The sequence below is a fragment of the Dermacentor variabilis genome, chromosome 7 (genome assembly GCF_050947875.1).
Source record: "Dermacentor variabilis isolate Ectoservices chromosome 7, ASM5094787v1, whole genome shotgun sequence".
NCBI lineage: Eukaryota > Metazoa > Arthropoda > Arachnida > Ixodida > Ixodidae > Dermacentor > Dermacentor variabilis.
In genome coordinates this window covers 144318443-144338202 of record NC_134574.1, presented here as the reverse complement: position 1 = coordinate 144338202, position 19760 = coordinate 144318443, and the positions used below count along the sequence as shown (strand labels likewise).

Below are 19760 nucleotides of genomic sequence, written 5' to 3'. Positions count from 1 at the left end.
GCCTTGAGACTATTGAGGAGAGGTCAAAAAGACAGGAGCGCGAACTTAAAGAGCAGAAAGAAAAAGAAGAGCGCGAACACGCTTTGGAAATGAAGCGTCTCGAGGTAGAGATGGAACGCGCTCGTAATGGAAGTCAGGCACACGGTGCAGGAGAACGCGTATTGTTCAAAATGACTGACCTGATGCGGCCGTTTAAGCTTGGAGAGGACATTGGTTTGTTCCTGGTTAACTTTGAGCGAACGTGCGAGAAGCAGGGGTTCTCTCGGGAAACGTGGCCACAGCGCTTGCTCACTTTGTTACCCGGCGAGGCGGCCGACGTAGTCGCTCGCTTGGATAGAGAGGAAGCAGAGGATTTCGACAAAGTAAAATCGAGTCTGCTAAAAAAGTACCGGCTGTCTGCGGAAGCGTTCCGTCGGAAGTTTCGGGAAAATGAGAAAGGCAAAAGTGAGTCATATACAGAGTTTGCGTATAGGCTTATGTCGAACATGCAGGAGTGGCTCAAAGAAGAGAAAGCGTTTGGTGACCACGATAAAGTTCTGCAGTGTTTCGGGCTAGAACAGTTTTATAGTCGGTTACCGGAGAACGTGCGATACTGGGTCTTGGATAGGCCAGACGTGAGTACGGTGGCTAAAGCCGCTGAGCTAGCCGAGGAGTTTGTGACGCGTCGGGCTCGCGGAGCTAAGGACGGTCAAAAGGGTGAATTTGGCTCGAAGTTTGAGAGGCCGAAGTTCACGCCCATGAGATTAAAGGGGGACACGCGTAGTGCGGATGCGAGCGAAAGCAGTCCGACCAAACGTAAAGAGACGGCGGCAGCCAAACGCAGAAAGCGGTTCGAGATGAGGCGAGCGCGCTTGTGTTATACGTGCCAGAAGCCGGGTCACTTTTCGGCGCAGTGTCCGGAAACAACACCAAAAGTTGTGTTTTTTTCAATAGGCAGCACTGACGAGAACATGAAGCTTCTCGAGCCTTACATGCGAGACCTCCTCGTGAACGGGAAAGAGTGCCGAGTGCTTCGCGATTCCGCAGCTACGATGGATGTAGTTCACCCATCTTACGTAGAACCCCATATGTTCACGGGCGAGTGCGCATGGATCAAGCAAGCCGTGGAAGCTCATAGCGTGTGTCTGCCGGTAGCAAAAGTGCTTATTGAAGGACCTTTCGGAGCGCTTGAGACGGAGGCCGCAGTGTCATCTATGCTGCCACCCCAGTACCCGTACCTATTTTCAAACAGGTCCGATCACCTCCTGCGCGAGAAGGGGCTTTTGTTTGGTGAAGCTAGTGTTCAGGCCTTAACCAGATCGAAGGTTCGGGAGCTCGCTGCAAAGGCGGTAGTTGCGGGGCCGACGTTATCAAACAACGAAAAAGGGTCAGAGGCGCAGCAAGCTGATATTCAGAGCACGCCCGAACTGAATAGACTTGAGTCTGTAACGTTAAAGGCACCAGATACTGGAGAGGAAACGCCCGACGCGGGAAAGTTAGAAGAGCTATCTACTGATTTGCTCATCGCGCCTACGTCAGACGGACTTGATAGGTTGCTAAAAGTCAGCCGGACGGCTTTGATAGCCGAGCAAAAAAAGGATGGCAGCCTGGAAAACGTGCGCTGCAATGTCAAAGAAGGTATCGCCAGGAAAACTGCGCGTTTTGTGGAAAGAGGTGGAGTCCTGTACCGGAAGTATCTAGACCGCCGAGGAATGGAGTTCGATCAGCTGGTCGTGCCTCAATGCTATCGTCAGGATCTGTTGCGCTTGTCACATGGGGGTTCGTGGTCCGGACACCTAGGAGTTAAGAAAACTAAGGACCGTCTCTTGCAAGAGTACTATTGGCCAGGGTGTTTTCGGGACGCAGACCATTTCGTGAGGACATGTGACACTTGTCAGCGGGTGGGCAAACCAGGGGACAAATCGAGGGCGCCGTTGAAATTGGTACCTATCATTACGGAGCCTTTTAGACGGCTCGTTATTGATACTGTGGGACCTCTGCCGGTAACAGCCACGGGGTACAGACACATTTTGACTGTGATCTGCCCAGCGACAAAGTTCCCTGAAGCAGTGCCGCTTAAAGAACTCAGCTCAGTTGAGATAGTTAATGCACTACTGTCCATATTTGCGCGAGTTGGTTTTCCTGCAGAAATTCAATCAGATCAGGGCACAGTGTTTACTAGCGCTTTGACGACAACTTTTCTCGAAAGGTGTGGGGTAAAGCTGCTACACAGCTCAGTGTACCACCCACAGTCGAATTCCGTTGAGAAGCTCCACTCCGTCATGAAGCGCGTGTTGAGAGCCTTGTGTTTTGAACATCAAACTGACTGGGAGCTGTGTCTGCCTGGGGTGATGTTTGCTTTAAGGACCGCGCCGCATGCGGCTACGGGGTTTTCGCCAGCTGAACTGGTGTACGGTCGCTCGCTTCGATCTCCGCTTCGCATGCTTCGAGAATCGTGGGAAGGTAGGGGCGACGACCCAGTCGTGGTGGAGTACGTGCTTAAGCTCCTCGAACGCTTAAGAAGGGCACAGGAGTTGTCAGGTGAAGCAATGACAAAGGCCCAGCAGAGGGCCAAGGTTTATTATGATCGGACAGCCAGGGCCCGTCGTTTTGAGGTTGGCGATGAGGTCATGATATTGCGCACATCGCTAAACAACAAACTAGACGTGCAGTGGGAGGGCCCAGCGCGAATTGTTCAGAAACTGTCGGACGTTAACTACGTGGTAAGTCTGCCAGGAAAGCGGAAAGCACAGCAAGTTTACCACTGTAATCTGCTCAAACCTTATAGACAAAGGGAAGCCGTGGTGTGCATGATGGTAAACGTTCCTGAAGAGCTTCCGGTCGAGCTTCCGGGACTAGGCTCAGTGACGAACAGGGAAGACACCGGTCAAGTCATTAGTGACCTTATCAGTAAAGCACCGCTGTCGCCTGAGCAGAAAACCGAACTACACCAGCTATTACAAGAGTTTCAAGGTCTGTTCTCTGAGAGGCCTGGTAGGACTTCTGTACTTACTCATGATATAGAACTTACCTCCACAGAGCCAGTACGATCCAAGGCGTATCGGGTGTCACCCCGCCAGAGCGATATTATGGAGGCTGAGGTAAAGAAAATGCTACAGCTCGGTGTTATTGAGGCAGGTGAGAGTGATTATACCTCCCCTTTGATTTTAGTTGAGGTACCGGGCAAGGAACCTCGTCCTTGCGTCGACTACCGCAGGCTTAATTCCATCACTAAGGATCAAATTTATCCGATCCCTAACATCGAGGAGCGCCTTGAGAAAGTTAGTAGCGCTCAGTTTATTTCCACCCTAGATCTTGTCAGGGGTTATTGGCAGGTTCCACTTACAGAAGAGGCTAGTAGGTATGCGGCGTTCATTTCACCAATGGGAACATTCCGTCCTAAAGTGTTGAGTTTTGGTTTGAAGAACGCGCCATACTGTTTTTCAAGTCTCATGGATAAAGTGTTGCGGGGACAGCAAGAATTCGCTTTACCGTATCTAGACGACGTAGCGATATTCTCCGCATCCTGGTCTGAGCATATGACACACTTGCGGGCAGTGCTAACCCGCCTGCGCGAAGCAGGCTTGACAGTAAAGGCTCCTAAGTGCCAGTTAGCACAGGCCGAGGTTGTCTACCTCGGTCACGTGATTGGTCAGGGTCGTCGCCGCCCCTCTGAAATAAAAGTGGCCGCTGTGCGAGACTTTCCGCAACCGCGCACAAAGACCGATATTCGGTCGTTCTTAGGTGTCGCCAGCTACTATCAGAGGTACATCCCTAGGTACTCTGATATCGCGGCTCCCCTGACGGATGCTCTAAGAAAGACAGAGCCTCAAACAGTCGTCTGGGACGAGACAAAGGAAAGAGCTTTTAGCGCCCTAAAGAGTGCCCTAACAAGCCAGCCTGTGCTACGATCGCCAGACTATACAAAAGGGTTCATTGTTCAGTGCGATGCTAGTGAGCGAGGCATGGGCGTTGTACTGTGCCAACGGGAAAATGGAGAAGTAGAACACCCCGTCCTGTATGCTAGTCGTAAGCTGACCAGTCGTGAGCAGGCGTATAGCGCCACCGAGAAAGAGTGTGCATGTCTCGTGTGGGCCGTTCAGAAATTGTCATGCTATCTAGCCGGCTCGAGGTTTATCATTGAGACAGATCACTGCCCTCTCCAATGGCTGCAGACCATCTCTCCCAAAAATGGCCGCCTCCTGCGCTGGAGCCTCGCTTTACAACAATATTCCTTTGAGGTGCGTTACAAAAAGGGGAGTCTCAACGGTAACGCCGATGGCTTAAGTCGAAGCCCCTAACGTAGGAATCAGCCTCAAAATTGTTTGTTACTGATGTTTTTCTTCCTGAGGCAGGATTTTTTTTAACATATTGCTTTTGTTTAGTGTTTCAAAGTGATGATATGCTTTCTAGTGCAATTTTTCAATTTGTGGACGCGTTCTGAGTGATGCTAGACTACTGTAAGGAACTAGGCAGTGGTATAAAAAGGGGAAAGAGCCTGGCAGGGCTTAGTGAGGGTTGTGCCGTGCTTGCTGACTGAGCGGTTGAGTTTTCAGCGTAGTTCTAACGCTTGCCGGGAACGAGAACAAAAATGTGAACTCTCCCGAAGTCACTTTGCAGTGTCCCGTGCGAACCTGAACGAGAGAACGAGGCCTTCTCTGTGCGCTGCGCTCAAGAAACGTCAAGGGACGCCCGACTTCGGTTATGAGCATCATCGAGCGACATCCCTCCGGACAGCGGATGCAGTCCCCTGTCCATCGGGATCTCCTTTCCCCGGCGGGGCGGTCTGTTGCGTTTCGCCTGCGACACGTGGTTTTGCCGGCGCGACGGCGGCGGGGCGGCGGACATTTTGGCCCGATCGTCGTCACCGCAACACTCATCGCCAGGTGTTTCCAGGCGCGTCTGCGGCGATGCGACCGCCTAGGGATTTCGTTCCAGTCATTGTGCCCGAAACAGGCGAGGCCAAAGCAGGGATCTCCTTCCAGTTATTGGGCCCGAAACAGGCGATGCCAAAGCAGGGATCTCGTTCCAGTCATTGTGCCCGAAACAGGCGATGCCAAAGCAGGGACCATCTTCTCGTTACAGTCATTGTGTCCGACCGGCAGCGCCACGACAGTGTGCTGCGCAGCGCCACGACAGTATGCTGCGCAGCGCCACGACAGTGTGCTGCGCAGCGCCACGACCAGGTGCTACGAGATCGTGCGCAGCGCCACGACATGGTGCTACGGCATCGCTACGACAGTGTGCGTCACCATTAGCCCATTGTACATTCACGTGCTCGTCTTTTGAGGGGTTCCTTCTTGCCCTCAACTGCGAGAGTATAAAAACAGCTGCCCCCGGACGCCAGAGGAGGGCTCCGATTTCTTCCGTTGAGTGAAGTGCTCTCCCGTCTCTCTACTTCGGTCAAACCTGACCGCCAACTCTTTGCGATGTTAAAATAAACAAGTTGTTTCGTTGTTACCTGTCGACTCATGCTTTGCCGGGACCTTCGGATGCTTGCAGTTGTACCCCAGGCCGCCAGGCCAACGCTACCCTTGGGGCTTGCGACCCAGGTACAACCACGGGCGTCAGCGCCGAGTTCCCAACAGATCGTACCAGCAGTCCCGATCGAAATAGTGCCTGCGTCACCTTGTGAATTCCCCGAATGATAAGTTATAGCCCGCAAAGAAGCTTGACGTCTCTTTGTCGCATTTTCAAGAGAGACTGGTTTTGATGGGCATGCCGTAAAACACCGCAGTGATATCGCAAGAGACGCTCGGGCGGAGGAATTGCCGGCCTTGATCGGCAGGCTAAACCCGCCTGCTGCTATAACTCACCAGCACCACATCCATTACAGTTGGCATAGCTTTCATCGCGGTGTCCTAAGCGCAAACACAGGAGAAACATGACTAACAGCGGCTCTAATTTTTTTTTATACGAACAATGCCTTGTGTGCCGTTGCGCTAAATTCAAACGCGAGCAATTCCGAAACTATACCCCGACTCGTTCGTTCTTTTGTTTCCAGGTTTACACCTGCGTTTGTGACATCCGCTTTATCTCTACACCAAAAACGTGTGCCCGGCGCAGGTGCGGCCCGCGACTACGACAACGTAGTACCTTATGACCAATTAAAGTTTCTTGTCTGTCTGTCTGTCTGTCTGTCTGTCTGTCTGTCTGTCTGTCTGTCTGTCTGTCTGTCTGTCTGTCTGTCTGTCTGTCTGTCTGTCTGTCTGTCTGTCTGTCTGTCTGTCTGTCTGTCTGTCTGTCTGTCTGTCTGTCTGTGCACTTGAGACTATACCGGGTGGGCTTTGATTTTTTTGACGGTCCAAAATGTTTCAAAATTGTCTCTAGCAGATAGCGCAATTCTAAGCCTTGGTCTAAATTACTCGATGAGGCAGCCACAACTTCTACGAGAAATCAAATGCCTAATTAAATAATTGACATAGTTGTCATAACTAACCTTTTATTTCATTACTTTACGCCACGTACTTAAATCTACGAATCATAGTCCGAAGAGTTCGCAAGTACTCCAGTTACTTTCGTGCTTCAATGCATAAAACAGCGTTTTCTTAAAAGAAGTAGCTGGAACCCCACTGCATTTCGTCGGACACTATGAAAATTAATATCTCGAAACTGGTGCAGTCCTGATAATTCGTTCCAAGTGAGTACGCCTTGCGAACTCACCGGCGATAATTAGTAGATTTAAATATGTGCCGTAAAGTAATTAGTGAACAAGATAATTAGCGCACTTTTGGTCATTATTTAATGATTCATTTTGATTTCTCGTAGAAGTAATGGCCGCCTCATCGAGTAGTTGAGATCAACGGTTAGAATTAGGTGCTATCTGCCACAGGTAAATTTTAAAGCTTTTGGACTTTCTAAAAAAAAAAAAGACGTTATGCTGCATGCTTAGAAATCCGGTAGAGAACGCTTAGAGGTCGCACTTCCGTGTAATTTACACGTAGTCGCCACTCGTTCCCGTTTAAATGATTGCTTACGGGTGGAAACATAGCCTCCGAGATCGGGCAGGCGCGTCTGTCTCGGAGGTCAGGGTTACAAGAAATGTACAGAAGCAAAGTGAAATTCGGCCTAGTGTGTAGGAGCGTCATCCTAGTTTCGTAACGCTGTTGTCCGTATTCTTTCATCCGCGTTCTGCCTGCTACCGTGATGCATTGTTTTCGAAACAAGCGCAAATTTCCTGCGGTAGTTTACGAGCGCGAGAAGAGTCAGAAAATCAGAGGAGCTGGATTCTTTTTTTTTAACAACCCTATGAAGACAGTGAGATCGTGGAAGCCATGAGGGAAGTCAACTTTTCTAGTAGAACAATCAAATTAGTTTACTCTGATAAAGGGTCATTTCAAAACTCCATCTTCGTTGATTTCGCGGCAAGAGGTTTGTTGCCGACATTCTGTCCATGTAAACATCTTGACGGGGCAGCACGAAAACAAGAAAGAAAGAAAGAAAGAAAGAAAGAAAGAAAGAAAGAAAGGAAGAAAGCTGGAAAGACACAAGACTGCGCTGAACTCGGGAATCTAACGGGAATGCTGCCGAGTAAGTCGCGGTGATTTTCACGTCACCGTCTGCTTCGCGCTGGGCTTGGCAACGGAAATTTCGGCCCTGGTAGCATGTCGCCATACAGCGGAGTGCATAGCCCTTGTGATATATAGGTGGTGTTGGTGGAATGGTCCGGCTCTAGCGCGATGGGGCGGGGGGGGGGCGAAGCATCAGAGGGGGAAGGGGGCAAATATCGCTACGTTTTAAATGTTCACGCACCCGCTCTACTAGACGTCGCCGCTATGCTACAGACCCTCTCATCAATACGAATGCGTTTTTAATGAAATTAGTTCAGCGCTGTCCTGTGTCTTTCCTGCATTCTGTTTTAGTCCTTCCTGCGCTGCCCCTTCAAGATGTTCAAGCAGTACCAACTCGCCCAAATGTTGATTATTGAAATGTTATTGATATGAAATGTTGATTATTCTACTCAGCCTCGAGCCCGCTGTACTCTAGAAAGTGTTCCGCCAGTCAATCCGAACAGCTGCAGGCGCTCCTTGCGAGAGGCCTCGATGTTATTTTCAAATGACATTGTCCCTTTGAACCGGCACACGCACGTACACTGATATTTTCTTCGGGTCATCGGTATTTAGTTTAGCGCTGTCAGATGATCAGAGATGTGAAGCTCAGACCATAGACTTTCCTAGAAAAATTTTACTCGAGAGAACTCGGGCACTGGCTTTTAAGAGAGCTTGCAAGTATGGCGAGAATTATGCGAAGCGCATGGACTTTGTATAAACTTGTCCTGTTGGCTTCAAGCGGCTTTGCGACTTTGCAGAGAGATCTTTTTTTCAACAAAAGTATCGCGTTATCAATGAGACAATTAGTGATGTTCACGAATGTATCCGTAGGTTCATTGCCATGTTCTGTTTAAAAAGAAAGCTGTACGAGTGCATGGAAACTTGAAGGGGTCAAGCGTCATAAACAATGCCATGCCACAAGAACAGCTAAAGCCACAAGTACGAAAATTAGCTGCATCCATGTACTGTATACCGTCATTTCCAGGTTACGGACAACCGATTGCAGCGCCAGAGTTCTCTCTAGCGGTGGAGCCACCAGGTGGCGTCGCCACTCCAGCCACTCACGTTAACGCCTCCGCCCATCCGGCAATCCACCTAAATCGCCTGCGTTTGCCGGAGTACGGGGCGCTAAAACTCTCTAATAGAGTTTTAGTAGAACGTAGGCAAAGTCCTTGCGTACGCTCTAATCTAGCGCGTCCCAGCTGCGCACGCGCAGAATGTCGTCTTGAGCTTTGAAGGCAACGCACGGACGTTAACCTTCCGAATCTAACGGTGTGCGCACTGGGTATCGCTGACCTAACAAGATGGCGGCGCCCAGTCCTCGTCGCTCGTTCTTCGTCGAGACGTCTCATTCCGAGGAAAAGTATTAACGACGTTCCGTGATCGTTATTGAGAACAGACTGTTCCGACGCAGTCAGGTCCAGATAAAAGAGGCCACCGTTGCCGCGAAATCGCTTTTATGTCTACGTACGAGATGGCGCCGCAGCATTTGGCGTTGGCCGTGGGGGAACGTTCGGCTACTAAACGTGTATCGTCGAGAACGCGCGCGTATAGCGTGACCGCAGCCGTTTTGCGGGCGTCGACGTGAATACTCCGAAAAGGCTAAACCAAAACTGCCTGTGATGCGGTCCGCCGCCGCGTTCGACGGAAGCGGCCGAGCAGGTGGATAAAAATCGAGCGCTTCGGGAGCGCGTCGCGAAGCGCGTCGCTGCTCAAGCGCGACGTCGCGGCATGCGGCTTCTCGAAGCGCACTGAAGCGCGAAGCGGCTCGGCATCGCGAAAAAATAGCCAACACGATGCGCTTTTGAGATAGCGTCCCTGCGCGCCGTTGTTCTCGCCCATACTCGTTGTTCAACGCTCGAATACTCGAGCGCGATCCTTTATGTTGATGCCGTCGAGGGAGGCTAGCGTGCATAAGTAATCCCGGGAGAGCCGTGATAACAGGAAGCTTGAGATGTAGGGGACAACGCAAAGCTCGCGGACGCTCTCGGCCACGCTTGACAAAAGAGTGCAAACCGAGTGCAACGTAGGAGGAGGAGGAGGTGTGCTAGCTGGAGGTAGGCTGTGACCCCCTTGGAAAAGATTCCGGGTTGGGTGGATGGACGGATGGACAAACGGGCGGTTGAATATATGGGCACCTCCTTTGAGACGAGCTCGCTATTTTTACCCTTTCTTCCGCGCTTGGAATCGGCCCTTCAGTCACGTGGGTCGTGTTAACGAACGTCGAACCTGACATAAATAAAAAGTATTGCCCTAGAATCTACGACGTTTCGTCGCTAATACACCAGCCGTCTTTTAGCACGTTCTCCACCGGAGATTCGCTGATCTTTGTCCAACTGCAATTCAAACCCAAGGCCTCGGGCAGGGTTACTATACGGATTCGTCTACCTCTGGATGGACGCTTCGACAAACTATATAAATATATGCTCTATGCTTTACCGTGGTCGCATTTAGAATGCACGTTCAACGACCTATGTGTAGCTGCCGTTCACCTTTGAAAGAGAGCCTAGCCAGCTGAATTACGCTCACAGATTGATGACCTTGCTCTGCTAATGTAAATGCTGCGCTTATTGAAAAATGAAAAGGCAGTTTTTCCAAGCTGAAGTGAATTACCTTCGGCTGAGCATTGATATTAGGTTCCCCCATTAAATTTGCCTAGGCGTTCATGTTTTGTAGTGAAACCAGTGACCGAAAGGCTAATCTGTAAGGTTTAAGCAGTTTCAAACTTTGCGAAGCTGCTTGACGTCAGGTAAATACGCAAGCTCAAGTGGCTGGCGGATATTTACCTCAAGTACGATGTGTTGCATGTGCGACACGTTATATTGAACTAAATGTTCGGGCCACAGTTGTACGCGCGCCTACGGCTGAAGAAATTTTCTTGTGATCTACGCAAACTATATGCGTTTGAGTTGGACAGCGTGCGTAACATACGCCTTTTAAATTCTCGGGTTGTCACCGACTGTAGGTAGCTGAATGGTGAATCGTCGCAAAGCGGAACGCGCAAGACGTCGGTGTGGCACCCACCTGCCGTAATAGTCTCCAACTTTCGTTTCCGTTTTCCTTCTGGTATATGCGTAGATCTTTGGCGCGTTTGGCATTCCAGTATACGCATGGCGCTCTCGTAACACCGGGCGCTACCGGATGGTGCTAGCGGCATCTAGCGACGCTTCGTTCAACCACAATGCCACATCGAAACGTTTCCGTGTCACTGTCCCACAAGTGTTCTAGGAGACAGCGAGGGAGAGAGAGAGAGAATGTGTAATGCCTCTTAAACTTCCTAAAGCAGCGACTCTCCTCCTCCGCCTTCCCTCCTCCTCGTTTCTCCTCTCCTTCGCGCTCCCTCCTCGACCGTGGCGCCGCCTGCACCGCTCGAGCGTAGCAACGGCGCCAACATGCGCTCCTGGCCACTCCGTAGACTTCTCGAGCGAAAATGGCGCTGAAGCACGGCGCGAGGGCCCACGTGATGCTATTAGGCCAATAGCGACGCGGCGTCGGCCTCGGCCAGAGCGCGCGGGGAGGAGGCGGCATTCTTCAAAGCGTGGCGCTACTTTACGAAGTTTAAGGGGCTTTAACAATGTGTTCACATTGACGCCGCTGCCAAAAAATTTACAGTGGCGGCGAAGTAATGTACCACTTGGGTACTGTAATAATAATCGCTCTGTGTTCCTCTGGTTGCGCACTGCGTCACCAGGTGGCGCCACCAACCCGGCCGCTCCCATTTACGCCTTCGGTAACCCGCTAACGGTGACAAGTGTATGCGGGCGAATTAAAAACGCTTTCATTTCAATGAACAATGTCAGTTAATTTCCCTTATGCCTTCTATGGTTTCTTCGTCTGTTTGCTTTAGCACAAGTTAGCACTTGAATTTTCCTGGTCAATCGGGAACCGTTCATTACACCTGCCCTGTCTTTACGATTGTGGCTATTGCAGACCAATGGCCTGCATTCTCTAAGGATATCTTCCTTCTTTGATTGTATCAATTTCTTATCATCCGTCCCGCCGACTGGCCGATCCCGGCGATAGCTGGGGCGCGGAATCGTGCAAGACAATCACTTAAATATAGAAAAAGTGAGGAGGAGGGTGGGGGCGGTTCTTACATAATACGGCAATGCGGAGGTTGTGGGTTCGGCTGCCACCAGCGGCAAGTTATGCTTTTGTCCACTTTCATTGTTTCATTTTATTTCTTACTTCCTACATCTAAATTTCAACCACAGCTAATTTCCCCGATGTCTTCCTTGGTCTCATTGTCAGTTGGCTTCATAGCGTCATGATTTTAACGTACATACATACATACATACATACATACATACATACATACATACATACATACATATATACATACATACATACATACATACATAGTAAATACATACATACATACATACATACATACATACATACATACATAAACACACACACATACATGCATATCCCATATGAGCGGCTGTCTACACTTCAGAAACGCTTTTGTCCCACTTTGACACTCCTAATGCGAACGCATTTAAAAAGAAAACCAGAAACAGTTCGGGACGGGGGGTGACACTTGGGTCAACGCCGCAGCAGCCGAGCGCGTTCCACGCATTCCGGAACTCTACACGCTCGGCTGTGCGATCCCGAGCTCGCGCGCAGCGGCAAATCATTAGGACTCGGAGCCTCCGCGAGAAACCGTCTCCAGCAGCACTGGGCCAGGCCAGCCCGCGCCGCCGGGGCACAGAGGAAGCGCTTTCTTCCTCCTCCTCCTCCTCCCCCGCTCGCCGTAGCCGTTGACGACAGCAGCGCGTGCCGCTGGAAACAGACGCACAGAAACGAGAGAGAGAGAGAGAGAGAAAGAGAGAGAGAGGAGAAACAACGACGAAAAAGTAAACAAAAGTTGCTTGGCAAAAGCGCATTCCACACGAGCACGTGGTTCGCCGGTCGAGAGGCCAAGGAAGTGAAAGCTGCGATGGCTTTTACGGAGCCCCGGCGGGCCGCTGCGTGTATGTGTGCGTGCGTTCGTTAAAGCCCCCTCGAACTGTGCGTGTGTGCGATTACGTCGGTGTCACAGCTGTTCTCGTTGTCAACAAAGACGCAGCAAGAACTGTTTTTTTTTTCTTCCCAGGGGGCACACGCACTTGATCGGGGACGCGGAGCAGCAGGAGAGGAGCTGGGCAGGCCGCATATACGTACACAGAAGTTTCGGGAAAGGGGGTAGGCGAGTGCCCGGTGTAACCCACCCCCCTCCGTCCCCTTCCCCTCCCTGGCTGCGCTACTGGTTGTCAAAACATTTTGATAATAAATTTCATTCATCCTTGTAATACCAAAAAAAGAATAAAATGGTTCCACGAGCGAAACTGCTACTAAGGCGTCGAGATATACTGACGGAAAGCACCTACAACCCACCTCCCCTGCTGTAACGATGTCCTGGATGTGTCAGTAATGAACACGACCGAATTATGAAATAATTCATACCTCTTCTCGAAACAAAACATTAAAAAGAGCTTACGAAGGGCCTGGAAAAAGAGGTCACGAAATTTTCTGTGTGGAAGGGTGACACCTGTGCCCCCTCCCCCACCTCGCCTCCTCCGATACAAAGGGGCAGCAGAGTCCGTTCATGACAGAAAGCCCGTCGGCGTGTTTACTTATCCACAACAGCGGCCGCAGGCGTGGACGTCCGCACGCTAATGATCAAGTGTTACGAAGGCCTTTCTGGGGCGGTGACTATACGAGTCGCATTCGCATTACGCCGTAAAATAATTTGCACCCTTGACCTTGAATAAGGGTGTCAATGTGTCTATAACTCACACCCTTACACCCTTTACGGGTGCGAGCTGTAGACAGTTTATCACGCTCGTTCACTTTTAAGGTTGCAAGTTATTTTTACAGCGGGGACCTTTTACTACGCAACGAAGCACGTGCTCTCCCGGACTGAGCGCATTCCACAGGGCAGCAGTGCGACAACTTCGCGAAATTCAGTCCCATGCAGGACATCAAGCATCTGTATTTGTAGCGTTACCTTTGTTCTTAAAAATTGGCCGAGAAAAATAAAACAAGTTCAGAGCAAACGAAACCAATCGGAGAATCCGACGCGACCTTTCCATTTCTCTCTGTTCGCTTTCTTTTCTTTTCACAGGCGAACTGCACTCTTCTATATGCGGCCATATAATACTTACACGGCCCTTCACATCTCCTCGCTATCGCCGACGCTCTCTTTCTCGCGCAGCCCTCTTATAAACAGCGTCGGTTGCGCGGCGGTTGCCGAGACGACGCGGCCCGAGCCTCCTCGTCTGTAAAGTATACCTGCGCAGGCCAACGAGGGAGGGAGAGCAAGCGCAACACGTACTCGAACAGTCCCAACGAGCGCCGCTATCTGCGTGGAGATGGGGCGAGAGCGCGGGCGGGGGGGAAGAGGGGGCGCCGTCACGCGGCTTGCGACTACGCGGCGGGCTGCTCCGCAAATAAAGGAAAGGAAGCCAGAGAATGAGGCGGCGCGACAAAAGGGCGGCGGGCGCATCGGGTAGCCGTAGTCGCCAACCGGCAATACCTTAATTCTTTTTTTTTTTTGAGCAACGCTTTGTTTCTTTTTTATCCCCGAGGTTTTGGGGCGGCTCTGGTCGGTGCTCGGTTTCTCGCCGAGTAAACTGGGCCGATCCCGGAGATCGCACGATGAGAAGTGGACCGATCGCGGAAGAAGCACAGTATAGTCAACTGGGTCGGATCCTGGATGTCTTCTGATGAGAACCGCACCGATCGCGGAAGCAGCGCAGTAGAGTCAACTGGGTCGGATCCTGGACATCGTGTGATAAAATGTGGGCCGATCCCGAAGGTCGTACTATAAGAAGTGGTCCGATCACGGAAGCAGTGCAGTAGTCGACTGGATCGGATCCTGGATATCGTGCGATAAAAGATTGGACCGGTCACGGAGATCCTGTAATGAGAAGTGGACCGATCACGGGATCGTTTTAATGAGAAGTGGTCCGATCACGGAAGCAGCGCAGCAGAGTCAACTGGGTCGGATCCTGGACATCGTGTGATAAAATGTGGGCCGATCCCGAAGGTCGTACGATGAGAAGTGTTCCGATCACGGAAGCAGTGCAGTAGTCAACTGGATCGGATCCTGGATATCGTGCGATAAAAGATTGGACCAGTCACGGAGATCGTGTAATGAGAAGTGGAGAGATCACGGCGATCGTGTAATGAGAAGTGGACCGATCGCGGAAGCCGTCCAGTAGTCAACTGGGCCGATCCTGCATATCGTGTGATAAAGATAGGGCAGACCCCGGAAACAGTGCAATAGTCAACTTGGCTGATCCTGGATAACGTGCGATAAAAACTAGGCCTATTCAGGAGTCAGTTTAATAGTCAACTGGGCCGATTCCGGATGTTGTGCGATAATGACTGGGCCGATTGGGGAGACTGTTTTACTAAGTGGGCCGACTCCTCAGATAGTGTGACAACAACAACAACAACAACAACAACACTAGACTGATATCGCAGACTGCGTAATCGTAAACTGCGCCGATCCCTGACATAGTGTAATCAAAGCTAGACGTATCCGTAAGCTATTGTTGTAGTAAACTGGACCGATTCTTAAGCGAATTAGATAAAAACTGGGCCAACCTGCGAGACTGTGTGGTCAAAACTGGGCCGATATTGGGGACTGTGTGCTAGCGAATTGGGTCCATTCCTGAGATGGTGTAATCCAAATCGGGACTAAAGCTATATGCTTGGAAATTTAGGGAGACGAAGAGTAATACATGAAGCCGCAAAAAACGCATGATGTCTCAGAGCACGTATATTATTAGACAGACATCCACGTCTAACTCCCCTCGTACAACCCAACGACCGCTACGCCAGAGAGCCCCCTCTAATAATATAGGTAGGAAGAAGTGTGGCCCAGACTACGGAGCTTGGGACGCATTAAAAATTTGCAGTTTCGCCCGAAGAGGAAAGAGCAGCGCCAGCGACAGCAAGGTTCAGCGTTGAACTCCTCGCGCGGTGGTCTAAGAAAACGTTGGGTCTAACTAACGCCGGTCTGACTATAAGCGGACGCGACATAGGCGGGTGCGCCAAAATTTTTTGGCAACCTTAAAGGCCCCTAACATGCCGCGTGGGGAGCCTGTAATGATATGGCGCAGACGCCACTGTGTTGTCCGTGAAGAGCTAGGCGCCTACTGAAATTATGTCACTTTCGTATTGTCAACACTACCGTTGTTTCGCAATTTTTTTGTAGTCTAAGATTCAAGATAAAAGGCGCACGCTGTGAATGACATTTCATAACTGTCCTTTACGCGCTGCAATTATTGAAAAACTCTGACAAATAATTCAGTCAAGACGATTGCCATCACGTCTTTGTAGAATCTATTTTTATTTTGCGAAATCGTAAACTTCGGGGGGGGGGGGGGGGGGGGAAAGCTTACAACACCGTAACTGAACAAGAATAAGTGATATCGCAATCCTGTAAGCGGCAAGAAAACTGTCAAAATTGATATAATATACACCGCTTTGAAAATATTTCGAGTAGGGGTTTCGCAGAATGGCTCGTAAATATTCCATCAATTTCGCTAAAGCTCCAAGCCCTTTTATCAAATATCGAAGATATGTACTTCCCGAAGTGCGATACCTGGCTTTGGTGCGGAGTTACAGATTTGTAAACTTCGTGCTTCAATTTCACTTTCGAACTCCTCAAGCTTCGACAAATTTTCTATTCGTAGAAACAAAACAATGAGGCTCCAAGTCCGAATTCTGTTTTCAACAGTCGATAAGAGTTCCGTTTTCTCTCTTAAATGCGGCAAATTTAATTCAGATCAGTTCGGCGTTCGTGTAACGCGAGCATCTCCGCGTTTCACATCTATTTGAATGAGCAAATCGGAGTTGACCTCGAGCTAAACACCTCCTAAGAGACACCTGTTAGCGGATGCAACAAATACGCGGACGAAACTCTGTCGCGGTATGCGGACAGAGCAAAAGAAAAACGCGCTGACAAGAAAAAAGAAAGAAGAAAAACAGAAAAAAAAATCTCCGAACGGGGACAAATGCTTTTGTAAAAGTTTCCCGCTACGTATACCTGGCGGTCGCCGATTGAATATGATTGCGACCAGCCAAGTTGTTTCTGAGAGTACTGGTGATTATAGCAATTACTCGCTTTGCTTCTCTATGTATACTGGAAACCTATTGCAATATGTAGACTGTGAAATAATTTACACGCTCAAATGTGATTGAGAGTGTAAATCGGTCTATAACTCACACCCTTACGCAATTCGCACCAAAGGGTGTGAGAGTGTGAGTTAATAGACAGATTTACACCCTTATTCACTTTTAAGGGTGCAAATTATTTTACAGTGTACGCCTGCAAACTACGTTTTTCCATTGTTCCTTAAATGTTTCTTTTTTCTCCCTCTCTGCTAGCGGGTGCGACTATCTGGAAAACGATTGCTAGCCCACTTTTCTTTCTCATTGCGGTGTTGGTACACGTCGTTTTATTAATAACAATATTATTTAAAATTTGTACACATGACGTAGTAGCAGCGGTATACGAAATTCGAAGGCACAAACCACAGCTCCAACGCGTGACTCATTACTGGATGCCCTTGTCGAAGAGGGCGAGCTAACGGTGATAATAGTTATAGCACGCGGTGAAGCACATCGTCAGCACTTTCAGCCACCTACGCGTAACAACGACCGTTACGTAACGGCGAAACATTTGCGACCTTCGCGAACCCCCGGTACATGAATGGCGGAGATAATTGGTTGTGTCGTCTTGACAGCTGAGTTCCTGCTACAGGAGGTTTCGGCAAAAAAACAGCCGCCTCCGATAAGGACACGCTGTATCGGCAGTGACAGGTTCTCGCGTCAATTGTGGCCAGCCAGCTAAGTACATTGTGTAGAGATAGCGCTCAGAGAGACGATAAATAGCGCGCGTAGGCGAAAAAAAAAAAAGAATGTAGAGACGGTGGAGATACGAACTATCGGTAGCTACTTTGCTTTAAAGGCGTCTGCTGAGCCGTCTGCTTGGCCGTGCACGTGTGCTTGCGCCGTCTGCTGCAACACAGATCGCGAGACAGGCGCCGCACTGAAACTTCTGCACTGGTGCGGTGGCCTGGCAGACTTGGCAACGATCGCGTCTGCTTCTGCATCGAAGTCGTCTGCTATGCCACGCGCGGTGCGTAGGCACTGTTGAAGAAGTTAGCGTCTTCATTGCTTACGAAGACTAGTACGGTTTGCAATTTTAAGGGAGCCGCTGGAACAACGTCGCAGTTGTGCTTACTTCGCAAACGCAATCGCGGCGCGCACGTAAACGACGAACCGTTTCTCTGCGGCGTCCGCACGACTCGCATCACGCGGCGCTGTCATCGTGCAGAAAACGCGGCGCGCCGCGGCGGCACTGTGCGTCCGGGAATGCAGCGGGTCTCTCCTTCGAAGTAGCAGCGGCGCCGAGGAGGCACGAAGAAGACCCGTGTGACTAGAATAAACCCGATGACCATCGCGCGCGCACGGCAAAGCAAAGAGAAACAAAAGGCGAGAGAGCGGGCGGGCAGGCGGCGCGCCGCCAAGCCATCCTCCTTACCGTGACAGGTGCCTTCCTCGTGGGGCTCGGCGATCCTGCCGACGGCGACGTCGGCGAGGCATTCGAGGGGCGCCGCGCAAACACCGCGGCGCCGGATTCCGCCGCAAGGCAGGCCCGGCGCGCCGCGCACGCACTCGCGGCAGCAACCGCACCGATCCACGACCTGCTCGTCCAAACACTTGACTCCGTGATCGTACTCGTCGTCGTCTGCTGCTGCCACCGCAGCCTTCTTTTCGTCCGCTGCACCGTGCACGGCGGCGATCGCCGAGCACCACTTCTTCGTGTCGCACTGGTTGTCCGGCGGGCACGACGAGAGGTCGAGGTCGTCGTGATGATGATGCGAAGACGACGACGAGGAGACACCGTCGTCATCGGCTGCCGTCGTAAACACTGCGCACGACGACGCGAGGAGAATAACGAACACGACGCGAGACGAAGGCAGGTGCGGAGTGACGCGGCCGCCGCCGCTCAGCTGTGCAGCCAGCCGCGTGAAGCGCATGTTGTTGATGGGTCTCGGAACGTTGCGTCGCAAAACGAAAGGAGCAGAGGCGCGCGCGGATTCAGCAAGCGATCGAGCTGGAGCGCACTGTGAATGCTGCTCAGCCGGGACGCATAGATTCGTCGTCGCTTTGCACGGGAACCAGAGGCACCAGCAACATGAGGAGTCGGCGTCAACCGTGCCGACGACGACTGAAGGACGCTCCCCGACTCGGGCAGAATCGCGTCCGGCGGGCGAATAACCGACACGGAACACAGGCTCCTCGCTGGTCTCACACGGCGGCCACTTCTGCTACTCCCGCAGAGTCGTCTGCGTGCCGCTCGGCTGCTCCAAGCGCGCGCAGCGGCGTCCCGCGACGAAGACCCACTGCACCTGGGCGGGCGTCGGGTCGGCTGTGCGAGAATCGTGGCTCAGGACGCGCTTCTGCGGGACGTTTCGTTGCGCGCAGCCCTTGCAGAAGCCGCCACTCGCTTCTCACGCGTGCAGGGGCCGTTGACGAAGGGCGACGAGTACAACGCCGTTTGACGAGGACGACGACGGCGAACTGAAACAGCTGAGAGCGCAGGCTTCGTCTTGGCTCGGCGAGCAGCAGCGCTCCTCCATGCACAACACACAAGAACACGCACGCGCGTCTCGCAGACGACGATAGCAGACGACGGAGGCGGCGCGCTCACGCGCCGCGCGGGGGCACCACTGAGGAACAGGAAACGAGACTCGCGCGCGACCACTGCGAAAGCAGCCGCTTCTCTGATGCTCGCCCAACGGCGACCGCTCCGGTCGTCTGCTCGGAGTTGGGTGGTGGCGCTTCGGTCGCGTAACTCTGCGAGAGAGAGAGAGAGGGCTAGTTTTGAACACAATTCTCGCCTCTGTCTCTCGCTCACTCTAGTCTCTCTGTCTTGCTAGCACCTTCCTTCCACCTGTTTTGTGTTTGGTTTCGGAGAGCGCGCGCAGGAGGCGCCTCTGGCGGTTGAATGCTTTTCGGACGCACAAAAAAATAAAATAGAATAAAATAGAAACGAATAAGAGACTAAGGGGAGGAGGGAGCGAAGAGTTGATACCGGCGTCTTCTCTCTGTTTTGTTGTATAACAGCCCCTCTCTTTCCGTGGGCTTTACATTCGCCCGCTGAGCCGTGCTTGCTTCTCTGTCCACCGTCTGCTGGGCCTTAGTCAAATAAAAGAAAGATAAACC

At 51.3% G+C, this 19760-nt stretch overlaps 1 protein-coding gene across 4 annotated transcripts in view; it reads right to left on the bottom strand.

Moving 5' to 3' along the window:
* The window catches only part of LOC142588058 (cysteine-rich motor neuron 1 protein-like), a 165773-nt gene extending 146380 nt beyond the window's left edge, over nucleotides 1–19393 (bottom strand). Inside the window, exon 1 of one of the 4 annotated variants that reach the window (XM_075699503.1) lies at nucleotides 18073–19393. In XM_075699503.1, the coding sequence (XP_075555618.1) occupies nucleotides 18073–18571 (499 nt within the window). In that variant the 5' untranslated portion in view covers nucleotides 18572–19393. The remainder of the gene's footprint in view (nucleotides 1–18072) is intronic. The other 3 variants (XM_075699502.1, XM_075699500.1, XM_075699501.1) reach the window with 3 other exon arrangements.
* Between the last annotated feature and the right edge of the window lie 367 nt (nucleotides 19394–19760).